Source organism: Erigeron canadensis, unplaced genomic scaffold, assembly GCF_010389155.1.
Source record: "Erigeron canadensis isolate Cc75 unplaced genomic scaffold, C_canadensis_v1 Conyza_canadensis_unscaffolded:163, whole genome shotgun sequence".
In the NCBI taxonomy this organism is placed as follows: domain Eukaryota; kingdom Viridiplantae; phylum Streptophyta; class Magnoliopsida; order Asterales; family Asteraceae; genus Erigeron; species Erigeron canadensis.
In genome coordinates, this window is record NW_025215563.1 from 82,167 (window position 1) to 101,274 (window position 19,108).

Consider the following 19,108-nt stretch of genomic DNA (forward strand, 5'->3'; position numbering starts at 1 on the left):
CCAGGATAACATCCTACACAAGTGTACCGACTTTGTTATTATGATCGTTTTTGGCACCCCTCTGTGTGATGGTCTACTCTTGATATAGCTATGAAAACTTTATATATCTACATATTTTCTTTTTTTCTTTTCATAAGTTACTGACTTACTGCAATCATTTTGCATTAGATTTTTTACTTTTGGATGACTCGTACTGATTATATCTTGTCAATAATATTACAGGCCCTTCTTGATGTTTACAATATAGAAAGATAGATAGGATTATAGGATGGAAACAGAGTTAGACAAAGACATTTAATTACTTTGTGGACATTTTTAAGCATCCTTTTACGAATTATACGAAGTTAGCTAGACAATCACATAAAGCATCCTTAGTTTTTTTATGATTGTCTACAATACAACTAATATTGGTTTTTTTATTATTTATTAATGTTTTTCACCTTTAATTTCATTTTAAGGCAATGATAATGACTTGGTTGGCTGGTTATATGAAGATGCATGTGGGACATAAAAGTTCTTATTGGTTTAAGCGTAATCGGAAATTAAAAATTATATATATATTTTCCTAATCATGTCCGGGTAATATCCGGGTTTATTAACTAGTTTAAAAATATATCACGAATTGGTGTATTGACCATGCGTCCCGATAGGTATCCTGCTCGCACAATGATACACCAGTGATTTGACAATGATATATATATCTCTATCTCTATATCTATATAAATATTAAAACAATAGTTATCCTTGCATTTTAAAGGCTTTTACAATTTAAAGCTATTTTTAAAAATGGTCACATAGATCTTTATTCTATGTGGCATCTCTATATTTTTTTACAATATATAAATCTACAAAATTATATTATCTAAAACTATTAAATTATATAAAAATAAAATCTATATATAAACAAAATCTTACAAAAATAAAAGTAAAAAATCACATTCTATATCATAATAGAAACCGTATGAATTTAAAATCTATTTTTAAAATTGGAAAATATTTGGTTTTCAAATTATTTATTTCTTAATTTTACTATCTAATAAAACCAATATTATATATCACATTGTAATATAGTTTTTTACTAGATTTTAGACCCGTATCCAACACTGGACATGGGATTTACGATATTAACAATATTAAATCTCCATACATTTAATTCATAAAAGCTTACAATTTAAAAAAAAGTGTCGTAGTCATTCCACAAGGCACATGCTATATATAATAATTTTTCCATTATAGAATATTTTGAAACAGATTTACTCATAATGTGATATTATTAGAAAAAATAATTAAAAATTAAAATCTAAACATATTTGTGATCCTATACTTGACATTCAAGTATATGTATTTAATCATGATGCGCGTTCATAACACGCATATGTTTATTTTCAATCACTTATTCTATGATAATATGATAACAATTAGGATTGTTTCTATGTTCTTTGATAGCAATTAGGATTCTTCTAATATTTGTTAATAAGTCATTAGGTTTTCAAATTATTTTTTGTATAAAATATTTCACATGTTAAATTTTTTTTATTTAATTAAATGATTGTAAATTTAAAAAATTTCTCTCAAGTTAATGGCTAAAAATAAATATAAATGAAGTATTCAAGGCTAAAAAGTGTAAATTATTGATGGAAAACAAAAAAGTGTAAATTAATGAGACTTTTTCTACAAATTAATATAAATATTAATATAATAATATATTTGAATAATGATTATTATGATTTTTAAGTTTATCTAAATAATGACATCATCAAAAGTCAATTTGATGAAATCGAACGATGTAATTGGTTAATTAATCATTAATTCAACTGTCTTATAGTATATATTAAGATAAGATTAAGATCCCTTTCGTGGTGGTGATTTTACGTTTTATAAAAACTATTATCAATTACTAGGTAAATTCAACATAATTTGAATAATAAGTTTGTTCTTTGTAATCTAATTATAATTTGAATTTGGTTTCTAACTATATCTAATTATAGCTTTTCAACTTTTATGAATTTTATTATTTGATGAAGTAAGTTTTATGAAACTATTTTCTTTGAAAGAGTGTGATGAAATTCTAATAAGTCACATATCACTTTGCAAAAAAATAAAAGATCGTTATGATTTTATATTATATTTAACTTCATTTTATGTTCATTAGTATTGCATGAAGTATAATATGTGATAGCTAATATGAATATTTGATAAAATATGTTTTTATATAAATGCAAAGATTTTCATAAATAATAAGAGTTATATTTTGAATTTATCTATTTCAATAAATGTAAAAGTTTCCATTAAATGATAATATAGATTTTATATGTACATGCCTAAATAATGTATAGTTGTTAAAAATTATTATAAATATTCATATAACTAAAATTACATTTTTAAATAACCGCACATCGTGCGGGTAAAAGACCTAGTATATATATAATTCTCTATCTCAAACCGATGATGTGACATATCGTCACTGATGTTGCATGTCTCTTAGAGATTGACACGTAAGCTGCCACCTATGCAGGTTGTCTTTTATACAATCTATATCTATTAAAAAAATATATAGAGCCTTTAGAAGGAAAGCAACAAACCTCGATGTTTATGAGAAATGACTTAGCTTATTATCATATCGGGTTGACATTGTAATGAAAAACCTCAATTAATATGGATACACTCATGATGAGCATAACTATGTTTTTGAACTTGACTTTATATCAGCTTACCTTATTATCATATAATGTTGTAACCATTCACCTAGACTTATACAACTATTTTTTGTTGTCTATAAGTTATGAGAGTAATTTTAATTCGCGCGATGCGGTGATGATGGTGACACCGAAGAAGATGTGGCGGCGATGTGCAGCAGTAACGGCGGTGGTGGCGTGGTGAAGAACGATTAATATGGTTTTTTAAGGGTTGTAGGATCTATGTTATGATTTTTATCATTAAGGGTATTATAGGTAAATAGGTGAAGGTGTTAAAATTAGTGAATACAGAAGAGGGATAATATGGTCATTTGAAAATCTTAATTATTTAAAGGAGAGAGGTAAATTGCTTTATAAAATAGTATAGATATATAAGAATAGATTAGACTTAAACGTGCAACGCACGAGGTTTAATCTAGTATATATATATATATATATAGGATAAAGATCCAGAGAGAAGGTAAGAAGAGAAGAAAGAAAAAGTCCATTTTTTATTTTTTTTTAACTTGTTTGTTTGATTTTTTTTTTTCATTTTTTCACCATTTTTATTCTTTTTTTAACTAACTCAATCCATAAAAAAAAAATTTAAAAGTTTAAAAAAATAATAGTTTTTAACCCGAGTTAGTAAGTTATACATATAAGAGTACGGTATGGGCTTCGCCCTTAAAGGATATTATAATAAGTGTCATATACTCATATGATCCCCTAGCAATCTTCATCTTGTCATTTCTTGTTCCTCTGGTGGTATTAATCGAAATATTGCCACTGCTTGTCTTTCCCTCCTTTTATTTTCATGCCATCCTAGTACACAAAATTAAATAGAATAAAATAAATATAAATATTGAAGTATATAACCGTATATAATAGAGATGAGTGTAGAATATAGAAAACACCTTTCGACCAATTTAAGAAAATAGTAGTGACTTTTAAAAGTTTTACTTTTTAGCAATAAACTTTTATTTATTGCCGGATATAGTTTCATTTGACACGCGTAACTAGTGACATGGACATTTTTTTAATGACGTGACATTCTTTATTAATTTATTATGTAATTTTTATCAGCTAAGTCATTTTTCCCGGAAAAAATGGCATGGCTCAGTTTCAATTACGATTCCGGAAAAGTATTTATTCGTCTTCTTCTGAAACTATTTTCAGCTTGATTTTATTGAATTCTGTTGATCTCATGAGAATGTTCAAGGTGAAACGAGAGTTTCATAGGCCGAATCTAGCAGTTTAAGAAGAGTTTGTCGGCGGAGGACATGAATCCAGATAGTGAAGGTCCATAGCTTAACTTGAACTCGAACAAACCGTCGGTGGTATCTAAGTTAGTTGACGAAATCGAAGAATAAATCACATCCACCTACAACACCCCTGCCGTCGGTGTTGGAGTCATCTAACAATAAATGAAAGTTCATTGCTTAAAAATAGAACTTTTAAAGGTCACTGCTATGTCCATGAATTAGTCGACATGTGCAATCTATTTTCTGTAGTTATAGAGAATGACACGTCATTAAAAAATGTCACGTGATCAAAAATGTCCACGTCACCAATTACACGTGTCAAATGTTGATATTTCCAGCACTAACTAAAAGTTCATTGCTAAAATGTAAAATTTTTAGAAGTCACTATTATATATCTAAATTGGTGTTTTTATTTTATGTAGCTATATAATTCAAGTCATAATGAATGACCTGTGTTCTCTTTCTTTCTCTGGGTGATCTCTTTGGGGTTTTTTCTGAGGAGAGGATTCCCTAAAGTTATCTCAACTGATTTGTAAACTTATCTTTAAATCTCGACCCTTGATTTTCATCCAAGGGTCGAGATCTTCCCACCTTGACTAGTCAAGTTGGGATAACTTTAGGGAATTCTTTCATTTTTTTTCCCGACTTTTGAATCGTTGGTATCTAAATCATATTCGCAATTACAAAGAAATCAAATACAACTCATGTTTCATATATGTTTCGTATATATCTTGATTTATAACAGTAAGAAGTCATTACTTATATTTCAGATCTCATCTGTAGTATAACTAAAAAAGGGGGTTGGAGGTACACTTGGCACCCCTAATCCACCTACTTAAATCTAATCCTCCCTTCTTATTAATCCTCTAATTTTTTTAATATTAATCTAAATTAATTTACACTTTTTGGTTTTCCATCACCAATTTATACTTTAACCCCAATCTAAAACAATTAATTTACACTTTTTGGTTTCTCATCATCAATTTACATTTTAACCCAATTTAAAATAATTAATTTACACTTTTTGATTTTCCATCACCAATTTACACTTTAACCCAATTTATGTTTAATTATACTTTCATATATTTACACTTTTAAATATAAGAAACTGTAAATTTTCTATTTTACTAAAGTTGTAAAAAAGGGGTAAGCTAAAATCAATATTTATATGGAGTTAATTTTCGTATGTTTCATCTTTGGGCGGATAATTTTTGGAGTATTTTGACCGATGGAGTGACTATTCAGCTATCAAATTTGCAAGTTGATTTCGGTATATCTATTTAATATATTTGAATTTTAATTTTTTAGCTTTGATTAATATATTTTGAGACTGTCCGTCCATTGGACGGGCCTGAATGATTAATATAAAGTCATTACTTATATTTCAGATCTCATTATTTATAAACGACATATTTTTCTACACAAACACGATAGGAATTCGGAAATGAAATAATTATACATAGAAAAACTTATAATATAAATGTTTTATTATTAAAAATTTATTTATGTTAGTAACTTAATACATAAGTAAAATGTATTCTTAGAAATTAATAAACTGAAATAGTATTACTATAACTTATAATATTTGAGTTTTTTAAAGTTAATAGTTTATATTATTTGTAATTACATTAAAGATAAAGTGTATTTTCAGTACCCTACATTTGTTAATTAATGCTTTATAAAACCTTAAAACTAGATAATTAGTGTATCAGGGTTGTATAAAAATATTCTTCAACCAAGCTTAAGGTACGTAGTATGTTATTGACTTATTTTTAGACCTTTACTAATTATGGGCTAACTGGGCTAAGTGATATCGGTCTCCTATTTATGCAAATGGGCTGGGCTTCCCTAGCGAGTACTCGATTAATTAAGTCATCAAAAGGTGGCTTTGTTATCAAATGCTCCCTGGCTGGAAACATGATTTTTTTTCGGGAAATAACCAGGTTTCTTCTATAGTTAGAGAGTATATGAAAAACCCAAAATCCAGTTCAAAAAATCATGTTTTCTTATCTGTATACTCAAACGAACATATGTTAATGTAAAGAAGGGGATGCAGCAGGTACCGACCTATAGAGACGTTGAACCCTTGATGATCAAGCTCCCGATATTGTTGACATAAAGCACACCATCCGCAAAATGCATTGATTGCGCAGTCCCCAATTAGGCTTCCCTTTAATTTGTATTTTCTTCTCATTTTCACTCGATATAGGCAAGTGTATGGGAATGTTAGCCATAACAAGAAAATGAAAACAAAGCTCGCTGCTCCTAAGCACGCGCACAATGTCGCTGGTTCGTACCAAGCTGCATTGGCCATTTTCCCAATTAAAGATAAAAGTATATATTGACAATTTGACATTCTTTGGACCATAAGTTATCAACACACATATGATCACATTACTATGCAAACGTTTATTGATGAATAAGATGTACTTCAATATCCATAAAATACACAAAAAAGATTGAATCATGTAATTAGAAATGTGAAATGGCCGGCTTACGTGTATGTCCCTCTGTCAAGATCTCAGCAATCTCCCCAAATGTAATGCATGGGCAAATTGTAGTTGTAAAACCTGAAATATGAAGGGTAAAGTTAATCAGTTGATGATATCTATATGATCCACATTGATGATATGCATATTATGAAATATTTTGTGATCACATACAATTTTTCATATTAGAGGTACATTGGAAAAGACCCGTGGACCAATCGCGTTCATGATCCGGATACACATGAATTGGGGTTTGGGTTGTAGCCGGGGTTGTTGTCCCAAGCGGCAAGGGGTAGAATTGGGGAGGAACTCCCATTGGAAATTGTGGAGATTGAGTCGGAAACATAGGAGGATTATAGGATTGGTCATGTCGCGGTGGTGCCATAACCATTGGTGGTTGTTGCCATTGTGTTGTTGGTTGTTCTGATGTCACCGGTGTGGATGGACGTGGTGGAAGAGGAGGTGGAGGTGGGGGTGGGGGTTGTTCATCCGGTTTTGAAGATTTGGGAGTTATGTTGGGGTGCATATGGGGTTCAAGTTTGGACCCCAATAACTTTCCAACAATGATGTATGGTGATGAAGCTTAAGATTAAGAGGGGATTTTGGTTGCAATCAAAGGAAAGAAATAATGAGGGGATTTTGGTTGCAATCAAAGGAAAGAAATAATGTGTTTGATTATAATGAAGTTTTTAAGATATGTTGAATGGTGAATGAAAATTTTGATTTGGAGGTATTGGAAAGGAGAGAACTTGACTTTCATGGATGGTCAAATAGTGGATGTTTATTACGAGTATTTGTTAAATTTAGGTGTGGCGTTTTAGAAAAGCTGGATTAAAATAATTTTCCTTAAAATTTTCCTTAAAAGTGATCTTATATAATTTTTTTAAGCTGTACGTTAACATGTGGTAATACACTATTGTATATAGAGTTTTGTTCATTTGAGACTTGAATTTTCTTTAGAAACTAGGGGACAAATCTTGGCCATTGAATTGTCCCCTCAAAAATAAATCCCTACCTTTGATTAATTTGGCAAAAATAAATCCCTACCCTTGATTAGTTTGGCAACACGATAATTGTGTAATAATTTCAAAACACAATCCCAAACATCCTCAAATAAAAAGATATTCTAACCAAAATCAATCTACACAAGTTTCAGTTTAGAACTGGTTTGGTCTACACCCAGACCGTGGAATAGCGTTTATTTAGTATTCTCATATTAAAATACAAACCTAAAACGTTGGCTCAAGCATTTGGAAATATAAGACATCATTTTTCCGGGTTTGAATAGGAGCAGACACGAAGTGACAAAACGAAAAAATTTAACTATTCAAATTTGTTTAAAAGAACCAAATATAGTTGGTTCTAGTCTAGTCCTGGTTCTTCCATTCTGTCGACCTGGGCAAGATTTCACACACCCATACTGCCGTTTCGGTTCACATTACCTTACACAACTAGTTGGATCCTAATAAATGGGTAAGGGAAAAGTACCTAATTTAATAAAAATCAATTCTGGACCCCCACTACATATAAATTACAAGAATAATATATATAGAAACTAAAGAATTGGTTAGGGGAAGAAGTTGGATAACTATCTTTCGTTTGCTAGGGATTAACAATTATATGGCTAGATGTTGCTGAGGTGATGATTCAAAACTTGACGGGTGGTGCTATGGATTCAGCGGACCTCCGGGCAGTAGTTGTTGAAGAGACCGATGACTTGCTTGATCCACGCACATTATATCTTTCATAAACTTGTTCACGATTTTCTGACCACCATGTCTCCGCTTGATGCTCCCCAAATCTTCTTCGGCTGCATATACAAGCACAAATAGAAAGAGTCAATACAAATACAACTAGTATTTATTCTCTCCTTTTTTGGCATATTTTCAGGGTTCGAGATTTATTTATTTGAAAAGGAGTAGGCACTTCCACAAACATCCAATGGTCAAACTCCTTGTTACTTTTTCTATAAATGTAAGTGTGTTAACTCAAAAATGATGCAAAGCCACAAGTTTACAGAGCTTCAGATTAACCCCCTAAAGCAACAAGCCATAACAACAAACATAACCAATAAATCCAAATCTGCAAGATATTTTCTTCAATACCTCCTGAAAACCAATTCCTCTGATCACTCAAAATGTTATCAAAACAATCAAGCCCGATACAATGATGATATTCAATTGCAAGACACATATGAGTCAATGATGTCTACATTGTCTCTGATGGTTCAAACTGGGAAAGTTTAAAGAAATAAGAATAGCTCAAATGAAACGAGTTGATTGGTTAAGTAGGTAAAAACAAAACCAAGGTTTATTGATAATGCATAGAAAACCTTTCCATGATTATTTTCTTTCATAATCTAAATTGTCATATTTAGCATTAATTATTTAAAAATTTCATGGGAATACTATAAGAGAAAAGAGAATGTGTGAGTTTAGTTGGCACATTTTTACCATACTAAGAAATTACCTACTTGCACAACCCGGCCACTTCTCTACTCATCAGGTACAAGTCAGTCACTCCTACTGGACCATTTCGGTTCAATAAAAACAAAGATTGACCGACAAAAAATAGGAGCCGAAGGGTTCAAGTAAATGAAGTCTTGAGGTGCTAGAAGCTAGAATCCTTCAGCGAATGGAACCAAATTCTGGCCCCAGACAATATAAGGCTGCCTCAGTCACTGACTAAATGTGTTATCTCGTGCAATGCCAACTATCTTAGAGTGTACACGCTAACTATTTCAGTGTATCAGAAACAAACTAAATGAAGTATACCTGAAGCGCACTCTTTTGAGATCTCTAGTTCCATCATGCAGAGCCAAAAGGGTTATGTACACGCCGGGCTCATATTGTTCAATCCATTCTTGATTAGTAATACTTGCAGACAGAGCCGTTGTAGTAGCAGCGACAGAGGCAGGGGTCCTGGGTTTAAAACCATTCTTCTCATCTTGAGGAGTAGAATCATTGCTTTCAACAGCCGCTGGTGCATAGTCATTGATTTTCACCTTCACCCCTACTCCACTAGGATACTCAACGTTCCTGTTAGAGGTCCTGGATTCTGGGTTACGATTACTATACGGCATATGATCCTCAGTTTTAGCGGTTCTTGCAAGTCCTTCAGCTAGACCCAATGATCCATTTGATAAAGACTTATCATCTCCATTTACATCCGCATAATGAATAAGATCGTTTTGCTCCAAGCCAAATGCTGACACAATGCTTTTAGACTCAGAGGACCCGGGGGGCAATCTCTCTGCCATATCCTTGAGCTGCAATTTATAGAGCACCGATTAAAGTAGCAGATTCTGGTCAGATTGGGCTCGCCCAAAACACTACTTGAGCAATGAATTGATTTTATTGTAGAAATTTGGCGTCTCAAACATGATTACCAAAAATATGACACAGCATATTGTTTTGAATAGAATCATTTAAAAAATTTAATGTTTTACTTTGGGTAACATTCCGCCCCGTCAACTCTCTTTCGTTTAAAATAAGTAAATTAATTTAGCCATTCAATCGTGAAGGACAAATCACTCGCTTTCGTACACCTAACAGTGGTAATATCAGCAATTGCAGCAAAAAACAAGGGTTGAAGTTATTAATAATGGGCCAAATAACTATATGTAATATATTAGCTATAAAATAAACAGGTCAAATGGTCAAAGGTTGCCAAAAATGTACTCAAACTAATCACTTGCTTTCGTACACCTAAAGGTGATAATATCAGCCTATTGCAGCAAAAAACAAGGGTCACAACTTAGGGCCAAATAAGTCATATGTAAATATTAACTATAAAATAAACAGGTAGTCAAAGGTTGCCAAAAATGTACTCAAACTTCTATTCATTCATTTTAAAGGAGCTTGATTATTATTTTTATTATATATGTCTTGTGATGTATTAATAATAGATTATCATTATTTTTTAAAATTGACAAAAAAGTGCTACAGGTACAGGTAAACCCAACAGGACCTGTGCTCACACGTTACCCATCTTGATCTGTTAACAATGTGCTCTGTGTATATCACCATCTAATTAATTGGTAAATATACTTTTACAAAAAAAATACCTGAGCCGTCAAAGACTTTATCGCATCTTTTGCAGCTTTACATTTAGCCGATTCTTCAGCAGCCAATACCACAGCTTCCTGAGCTTTTTTTCTTGATTTATAAAGCTCCGATTCTTGAATATCACATTGTTGTTTTAGGATGTCAACCTATGCAAAGTTTAATGTTAAATGACAGTTTTAGATCATACTCAAATAAACATAAAGCATAGCGCTTTTCTTAAGAGTTTCCGATAGAGGCGGCTATTTCAATCCATTTACTCATCAATGTGCGAATAGGTTGATTTGACTATTTTTTACTCTAACAATTCAAACAGGTAAAACCAACAAATAGCTAAATAATACATAGTCATATGAGTCGAACAGGTCCAACGGGTCCAAAGGTACACAAGACTTCTTTTTTTTGGAATGCAAGGGCAAAAGCATATTTATAAACTATATTTTGTTATCGATAGAATATAAATTTTGCAACCAAACTTGAAACACTATTAACAAAATACTTGCGGAAAAGGTGTTCAGGACCGAACCTAATCTTTCTCAACCAACCCAAAAATTACAGACCCATTATGCCACCTCTACACATACCTGCCCACGCAATTTAAGGACTTCTTGATTCAAAAGCTCGTTTGTTTTCTTCAAACTATCAACCCCTTTGGAAAAAGAAAGCCCTGATGTTGTAGGAACAGGTGTTGCTGAACGTGGAGGGCTTGATTTTCTTGAGAATGGTGACACAGACCTGGAGCTAACACCAGACTGTATATTAACCGGCTTAGGAGTCGTTCGGCGAAAATCACCGACGGTATACAACACATCTTTAAGCTGTAATAATGATGGGGTTTGAGATGATCGACCAAGAAAAGCATCGCCTTTCTTCCCTTGTTTAGAGGCTTTGCTATCTAAAAGTTTTATTAAATCTTGATTGGAGGTCCCTGACTTCGCTAACTTTAGCTCACTTTTATCTAGCCTATCCTTGTTCTCACCCGATAAACGGGGTTTTACATTCCGTCTGCTATTGATCCCGGTTTCAGCCATCTTACTCAACTTTGTAAAACACGAATCACATACGCGGTACGGTTTTCCAGGATTAGGGGCCAGGGCAGCTCGAGGTGCTTTCTTTGAACTGCAGGAATGGCAATGCACAAGTCCACAGTTATAACAATTGTGTCTCTTTCTAGTGAACCCGAAAGCTTGCCTACAAGATGAGCACTGAGATTGCTCAGCACCCGAGACCCATTTATGAACACATATTGCAGCCGTGTAGTTTGAACCACAACATATATACTTAACATGTCGATCTTTTAGAGGTTCAACAAACGTTGGTGTTTTCCGATCTTCAACATCTCCATGACCTAACCTCCCGTTAGCTCCTTTTCCCCATGTATATACCTCGTTTGTTGATGTCAACACTGCCACATGATATGCACCACATGCAATTTCTTCAACCAACGAATTGACCATTTTACCCTCTATTAAACAAGGTACTTTTCCGTCACATTGAGGATTTCCAAGTTGACCATAAACTGTACTACCCATTGTATAAACATGTCCAGATGTGGTCAAAGCGACAGTCAAGCTATGCCCACATGCAACTTTGCTAAAATTGTAATCAATGAGTGCGGGCACACATGTGGGTTTAAGTCGAGGCTCTTTGTCACCATGGCCGAGACGGTTTTTGTCACCGTCACCCCATGTGAAGAGTTTTCCAGAAGAAACAGTTGAACTCAACTGTGTGACAATAACATCGACTACAGCAGCCATGTGCCATACTCCACATGCAACCGCAACCGTCCTCAAACCCGAAAGAGACTCTACCTCTTTTGGATAGAAAACATTTTCCCTATCCCCATGGCCCAAGACACCAAAAGTCCCGTCACCGAAAGTAAAGAGCTGACCAGTTGACGTTATTAAAGCAGTATGCCATGGGCCGCAAGATACTGAAGAAACGTGAAGTCCTTCAAGAAAACCAGAAATTCTTTTAGGTATCCAGTGACTAACATCTGTCCCATGACCAAGAAGCCCAACATTATGTGTGCCATCACCCCATGTATACATCTCGCCAGATGATGTAACCGCACAAGTGTGAAACTCACCACACGCAACAAAATCGACATTGGAAATCGCCAAGGATTCAACTAGACGAGGCTGAGTCACGTCTTTCCCAACACCATGGCCGAGCCGGCCTCCTGATTCCTCGCCCCATGTGAAGAGCTCACCTTGCCTAGTTACTAAGGCAGCATGCCTTACACCACATGCTATGTGGTTAACATCCAAAACCACATTGGATTCTAAGGGACGAGGCACAAGCACATCAGCTCTAGTACTTGAATGATTCACATTTCTGTCTGGGCCCAATTTGACAACGTTTTCGCATATTACCTCACCCCATATATACACATCCCCTAAAGCATCACAGTCATCAGGACCCGACCCATGACTAGAAGTACTAGGTGCACTAGAAACACTAACCCTAAATGCATCGGAATTCGAACCCTTTAGCTGCATACTTGCTTGGTCCAAAACTGCATGCAACCTCTCAAAATTGGTGGAAGTCCCTGGAGGGTGACTGTTGGGAGAAGTGGTTGTGTTTGATCTGACAGAAATATCTGGGGAACTAAAATCACGAGGAGCACTAATAGAACTATCGCTTGCGCTGTTAGATGCTAAATCTTTGTTATCCTGGTGACAATTGACCAAACATGAAAGAACTTAAATACGAAAACAAAATAAACATGAACAAGCTTCAAAGTTACAGGTAATGTAATAATTGTAACAAGTTTTTTGGTGGATAAGCATACATCAAGATAAAGGCCACCATCACTCCACCCATCAATTTTGGAACGCCCTCCTTGGAAAGATGAAATCAGTGCTTTGAGGCCTGCTATCCAGACGTCAGCCTCAACTTTGTCCTTGCAAATCTGTAGATAACAAAAACAGTTCAGAAAAGGGAGGAAGGGAGACATAATTTATCCATAGAAAGAGGCGGCAATTTCAACTTGCGTTTGCAGGGGTTGATGCGGATTATGTATTAAATCTACCAAAGTGCTATCTTTCCTAAAAGCTAAAGCATTTACCCCTTCCGCATTTTAGATTTAACACTACCAATCACAACATCATACTTTATATCCACATTACCAAAAAAAACCTCCTACCACTGGCAAACTGTAGGATACGCGCATAAGCCATCGCTTGCAGCAAACTAAAGACTAGTATATATAATTCAGCTTTTTGGAGAACACGTTTTCAAGTCAACTCAATCCGACCTGACTTAACCCGTATCAAAAATTACCCCCTTTTGCCATATCTATTAGCATGTTACAAGAATATCAAGTTTACCGCTTACCAAATCAAGAGATCGTTTGCCATTGTTGTATATGAGAGAAAATGAAAGATAGTCCTTATCGGGACGCAGAAAACGTTGAAAGACAGCCTGGTAGCAAATGATTAAAAGAAGCATTAGTTGAAAGATACCATTGCTCATAAACAAGACAGCGGTGATATGGAATAAATGAAAAGGCATCATGATCCATAAGTGCATCTTAGAAGATGTGAAATTCTCACAGTTCTTTGTCCAGGAATAATTCTAGTGACAGATGCTAATTTCAAGCTCCTTTCACCACTGCTAGAGATCCAAATTATAGACGATTCATCCTAAGGGATCAAATTTAAAGCATTAGCAGTTATCAAATGGAAACAAGAAAAAGAACATCCTGAAATCTCAGATCCCGAGCCTAATTACTTGCATTTGTAGAAACAGAAAATTTAAATGCCTAAGCACTTCCAATCACTTAAAGAAGACCTATGTACCAATGAGTTAAAGGCTAGGAGCTATACAAAATAAGAGCATTTATTACTTGTCACCTAAAATGGAACGTAGAGTCATATTATTAGAAATTAAACAATTTAACGATTTATAATAAACAAGAACAGATATATGCCATCCATTATACAAATAATTCTTGCATAATATCGATGATACCAAGACTTTATCTAACTAATCACTTACAAACACACTGAAATGATTAATAATAGTGGTTAACAGTTGACCACAATATCCAATTTACATTTCTAAAAGCAAGTGCCTTTCTATTCTCAACTGCTTGTGTCAGCAGTCTCTGGTTTTATATACTTATTGAAATCTTGTGAATACTTTTGGGATACTTCCTAATACAACTGATCTTCTAGTAGATGATTTTAACTTTTACCATGTATCAATAATAGAAGCCCTAACTCAGGTTTCAAATGACATGGCAAAATTTCATGTCAAAATTTATTTATTCGTATACTAGAAGTGGGAACTTTAGTTGGTGTTTCACAACGGTGGTGGGTTGAAATATATGTTGCTCTTTAGGTAACCCATTGGTTGTTTCATGTTTATACCAAAAGAAGGCCACATATTGAGATGAAGAGAATAAACTGAAAGCTCACATGGGAAAGTCTAAATGGACAAAACTTGGGCTTCCCCTTGCGACCGTATTTGAGTAACTGAGCACCCTTCTTCAGAACTATTAATGCCTGCATAAGGTAAGGGGAACAAATAACATTGATGAAATTGCTAAGAAGAAAAAAAAAAACATGGATCAATCTACAACAACTAATGGATTCTCCAATTACGGAAATGAAAGTGACAAACTTCCCACATGATTCATATAGGTCCAGTGTACCACGCATAAAACAACTGTTTGGTATATGCTTCAAAACTAGCACGATGTTCATGCTTTTGCATAGCTCCTATCAGATGTAGGATAGTAATTAAAGGGGCTCACCATGAAAAAGGCACGATGCATGCATCAAACAGGGAAATGTGCCAATGCCAAGAGCCTGGAAGCAAAGGCAAGGATACTTTTCGAAAGGCCCATTTCTCTATTTCCTAACAGGCTAAACTAGTAAAGCAAGATATGATAGTCACTTGCTTATAAGCTATTTTTTAATGTGTTATTTGTGATTGGTATAATGTCAAAGATTACGCCTTTTTCCCCTCACTAAATAATATCTATATATATATATATATATAAACAGCTTCATTTCCAAGAACTTCAACATTAATCCACTTAATGGTTTCCGTATACTCCATGGGTCAATTCCAATTAGGCAATATTTCTTTCCACTTTAAAACACAAACAATAAGTATTGACTAAACATATATCTTATATATATATATATATATAGAAAGAAAAAACAATTATACAAAGATATGGATGGATGGATAGATAGATATATGTACCTGGTGAATGTGAGGATCGTAGCTAACAGGAAGAAGATCTGCCATTCCATGAGAAAAACACACGACAGCACGGCCACCAGACGCCGCCGCAGTTATCTCCTCCGGCGTTCATTATAATTATAACTTAAGCTCACATAACAATACTCTTTCTTATTATTATATATCATCCAACGTTTGTATTTACTTGCACTACAATTACAGCTTTTAAATATACTTGTTTCAAAATTGTTACAAAAATTGATGGAAATATTTATTTAATTTAGAGAAAAGAATAAAAAGTGAGAATTGGGAATGAAGAAGAAATGGTGGTGGTGGAGTCCTGTTTGTTTAGGTGGAAGAAGAAGGAAGGAGAGTCAAAGATGGACAAAAAGTAGTAACAATAGTTGTTTTTTTCTGTTAAGTTTCTATTATGTATTTATTATTTATATTTATATATTTTGAGGGAGACAACTTCTATTTTCGCTGCTTGTTTTATTTTTTCTTTTTTCAATTTTAATAGCTTATTTCCTATTTACTTTTTTTTATCAACCTTTATATATTGAAATTAACCTTTTATTTTATTCATTAAATTTAATGCTTTTATCGAATATACTAGTAATACACTTTTTTCTATAGGTAAATTTTGCTGAAAACTTCGTGTTGCGATTCGACAGCGGTATGTCTAGCATACGTTATCTTAACCGGGTCCGCGTTAGATAACTCTCTCGAAGTAGAAATGTTTATTTTAAATACCCAATGGGGGAAAACCCCCTACTAATCCTCCCGAAAGCATGACGATTAATAAGGGTAAACTGTGTTTCTTTAGACTTGAACCTCGGTATACTCAGATCAAGCCCTCATAAAAGGACTTAATTCTTATGTTCTCCCCAAAACTTGAACACAAGACCTCATGCAAGGGGATGACCTTTCAACCATTGAGTTAAAGCTCAAGGACACCTATAATACACTTAATAAACTTATATACATTGCATCTCTTAACCCTTAAAATAACTACAATAATGTCATTACTTTACATTTATAATCCACTATCACTGGTCATCTCTACTGCCGCCAACCGCCGTCATAACTATCACTGCATTATGCGAGAACACATCTAGTATTAATGATATACTCCTTTCGTCCCATATTAAATGTCCAATTTTGATTTGTCAAGTCTTATTCCTTCAAGTTTGATCGTAAATATCTTTGTTTGTGTCATATAATACTTGATGAAAGTTATATCAATAAAAAGTGTATTGAAAATTCAATCCGTCCATTTATTTTATATGAAGTGTTATATGATACAAACAAAATAATTTTTAGGTTAAAGTTGAAAGTGAAAGACTTGACAAGTCAAAATTAGACATTTTAAATATAGGGCAGAGGGAGTAGTAGCTTAAGAAGAGTAGGGCTTCCTCAAATAGATGTAATTTGTAACATGTGAAGTCATCTCTTCTAATAAAAGCCACTCAAGTTTGTGGAAATGAGTTAAAATGAGTCATGTAGCAAATTCAATGATTACACACTAATTTATGTTTATTTTACACCATATTAAATAACATCATTACTAAAATAAATAAAACCATAAGTCTATAACATTTTAACAAAATAAACATGAATCCAAACAAAAACCATTACATAATCCTATATTTTATTTTATATTTTGTTGAATTCCTGTTTCAACAACTCGTTAATTCTCTTTCCTTTTGTAAAGATGACTTATAACTGATGACCAAAACTTTTAAGTCGACCTTATTCCCTTTCGTTTCTTCTTGTTTAAGGTTTTGTCCCCCTAACTACACACGATTCTCGTCGATGCTCATACGTTCCTTGCTGGTGTCCATCAACCTATCTAACTTCTCACTGAGCTTCACAAACGTCTCTGTGTACTTACTGATGATATACCCTCCCAACGGCACTGTAACAACCCTCAATTTCCGACTAGGACAACTTACTTATATTTATCTAGGTATCTATCCTTAAAGGTTTATTAAGAGAATTAACCTTCTAGATATTGAAGGCATAGTGATAATTGCCCTCTAGTTCGATGAAATAACATAGATGACGAGTTACCTTAGAAATGCCATAAACAAAAACTATAGGCATCCAAGAAAATCTCATAGTATAATTAGTTCTAATTGAACTTCATGAAATGTTAACGAACCAAAAATTTAATTTCAAGGAGTTAAATCATAAGAATAACTATGCAAGACTCAGAAGATGAGATAACAACCCAAAAATTTCTTATGGATATCCAACAGTTCAAACACCAAGTTAATTAAAGTACATATGAGCACAAAAATATAATGACCATCTCAAAAAATTTTATTTATAAATCTTATTCATGCAAAAGAGTGGAATAATAATAAGTAAATATATGTTTGTCTAATAAAAATGCAAGATTATAACTAAAGAGTTAAGTAACAAATCCAAGATATAAAATGTATATACACATACACGGATATATATATACACACACATATGAACACAAAATATATCTTAAAAGTCTTCTACCTAGTTAATTTAAATGTCCATACATGCATCCATACTTACATACATGTTATACAAATACATACACACTTAAAATACACTCCAAAAATTCAAAATCCCTCCTAAAAACACCACCCTAAAACCAGCCCCCTCCTCCCCATACACTTCACCCAATCAAAATATAACTAGATGTTTCATCCTTACACTCCCAAGACACCTTTGGTTACTACAACACTTCACACCATCCTTCACACTCCACCATCCTTTTCACTCTCACCAACACACACAATATCTTTCTCTCTCTCAAATTTTCTGCACTCTTCCTCCATTCTCTTCTTCAAATTTTCAGCTCCAATAACAAAGAAAAAGGCAAGAGAAATCAATCTAAAGTTATAGTAATAATAAGGGTTTTTAAAGGATTAAACAAGGGTTGATTCAAGATAGTTTTAAGGGTTATTTCAAGCTTGGAATAAGGGTTGTTTAGAGCTCATAGGGCCACGAAATTTCTGCCCAAAATCACTTTCAAATCCGAGTTCATCAAGGGTATAAATCTTCATCTCTTAGTTTAATCTATCTTGTTTTATATATACTAAAAGATCTTTATCAAAGACCATGTTTTTCTTTGATTTTCTTCTTGAAAATACACTTGATGAAGGCAAGTTGATAGAATCTTCTTCCTCATGCTCATGCATGTTGAAATCTAGAAGAAAGATTCAAGGATTCAACTAGTTTATGACCCAAAAGTGTTGTTATAGATTAAATAACTTTTAAAGTGATTTTCCCTTTGAAATGGTCATATTTTTATATATTTTGATGAATATATTTCTGGAGTTTTTCATAAAAAAAAATATGTTTTTAAGTTGTTGAATTGAAGTTGGATAAAGATTTGTTGTTAAAATGATGAGATGATTACATGCATGCTTGGATTT

General features: G+C 33.4%; 1 protein-coding gene and 1 long non-coding RNA gene across 2 annotated transcripts; both read right to left on the bottom strand.

The window, feature by feature from the left end:
- Positions 1–3,399: 3,399 nt before the first annotated feature.
- Positions 3,400–6,507, bottom strand: LOC122584243. The gene is made up of 3 exons (XR_006321491.1): positions 6,436–6,507; positions 6,005–6,238; positions 3,400–3,497 (listed from the first exon to the last, which is right to left on the bottom strand). It is a non-coding gene; the product is annotated as an uncharacterized LOC122584243 (long non-coding RNA).
- A 1,221-nt stretch (positions 6,508–7,728) lies between these two features.
- On the bottom strand, positions 7,729–16,076 carry LOC122584245 (PH, RCC1 and FYVE domains-containing protein 1-like). Its single transcript, XM_043756458.1, has 9 exons — positions 15,711–16,076; positions 14,915–15,001; positions 14,048–14,137; positions 13,830–13,916; positions 13,285–13,404; positions 11,075–13,165; positions 10,493–10,639; positions 9,201–9,694; positions 7,729–8,236 (listed from the first exon to the last, which is right to left on the bottom strand). Exons 1-9 carry the CDS (start codon positions 15,753–15,755, stop codon positions 8,074–8,076), a joined length of 3,324 nt encoding a protein of 1,107 aa, XP_043612393.1. The 5' UTR covers positions 15,756–16,076; the 3' UTR covers positions 7,729–8,073.
- Between the last annotated feature and the right edge of the window lie 3,032 nt (positions 16,077–19,108).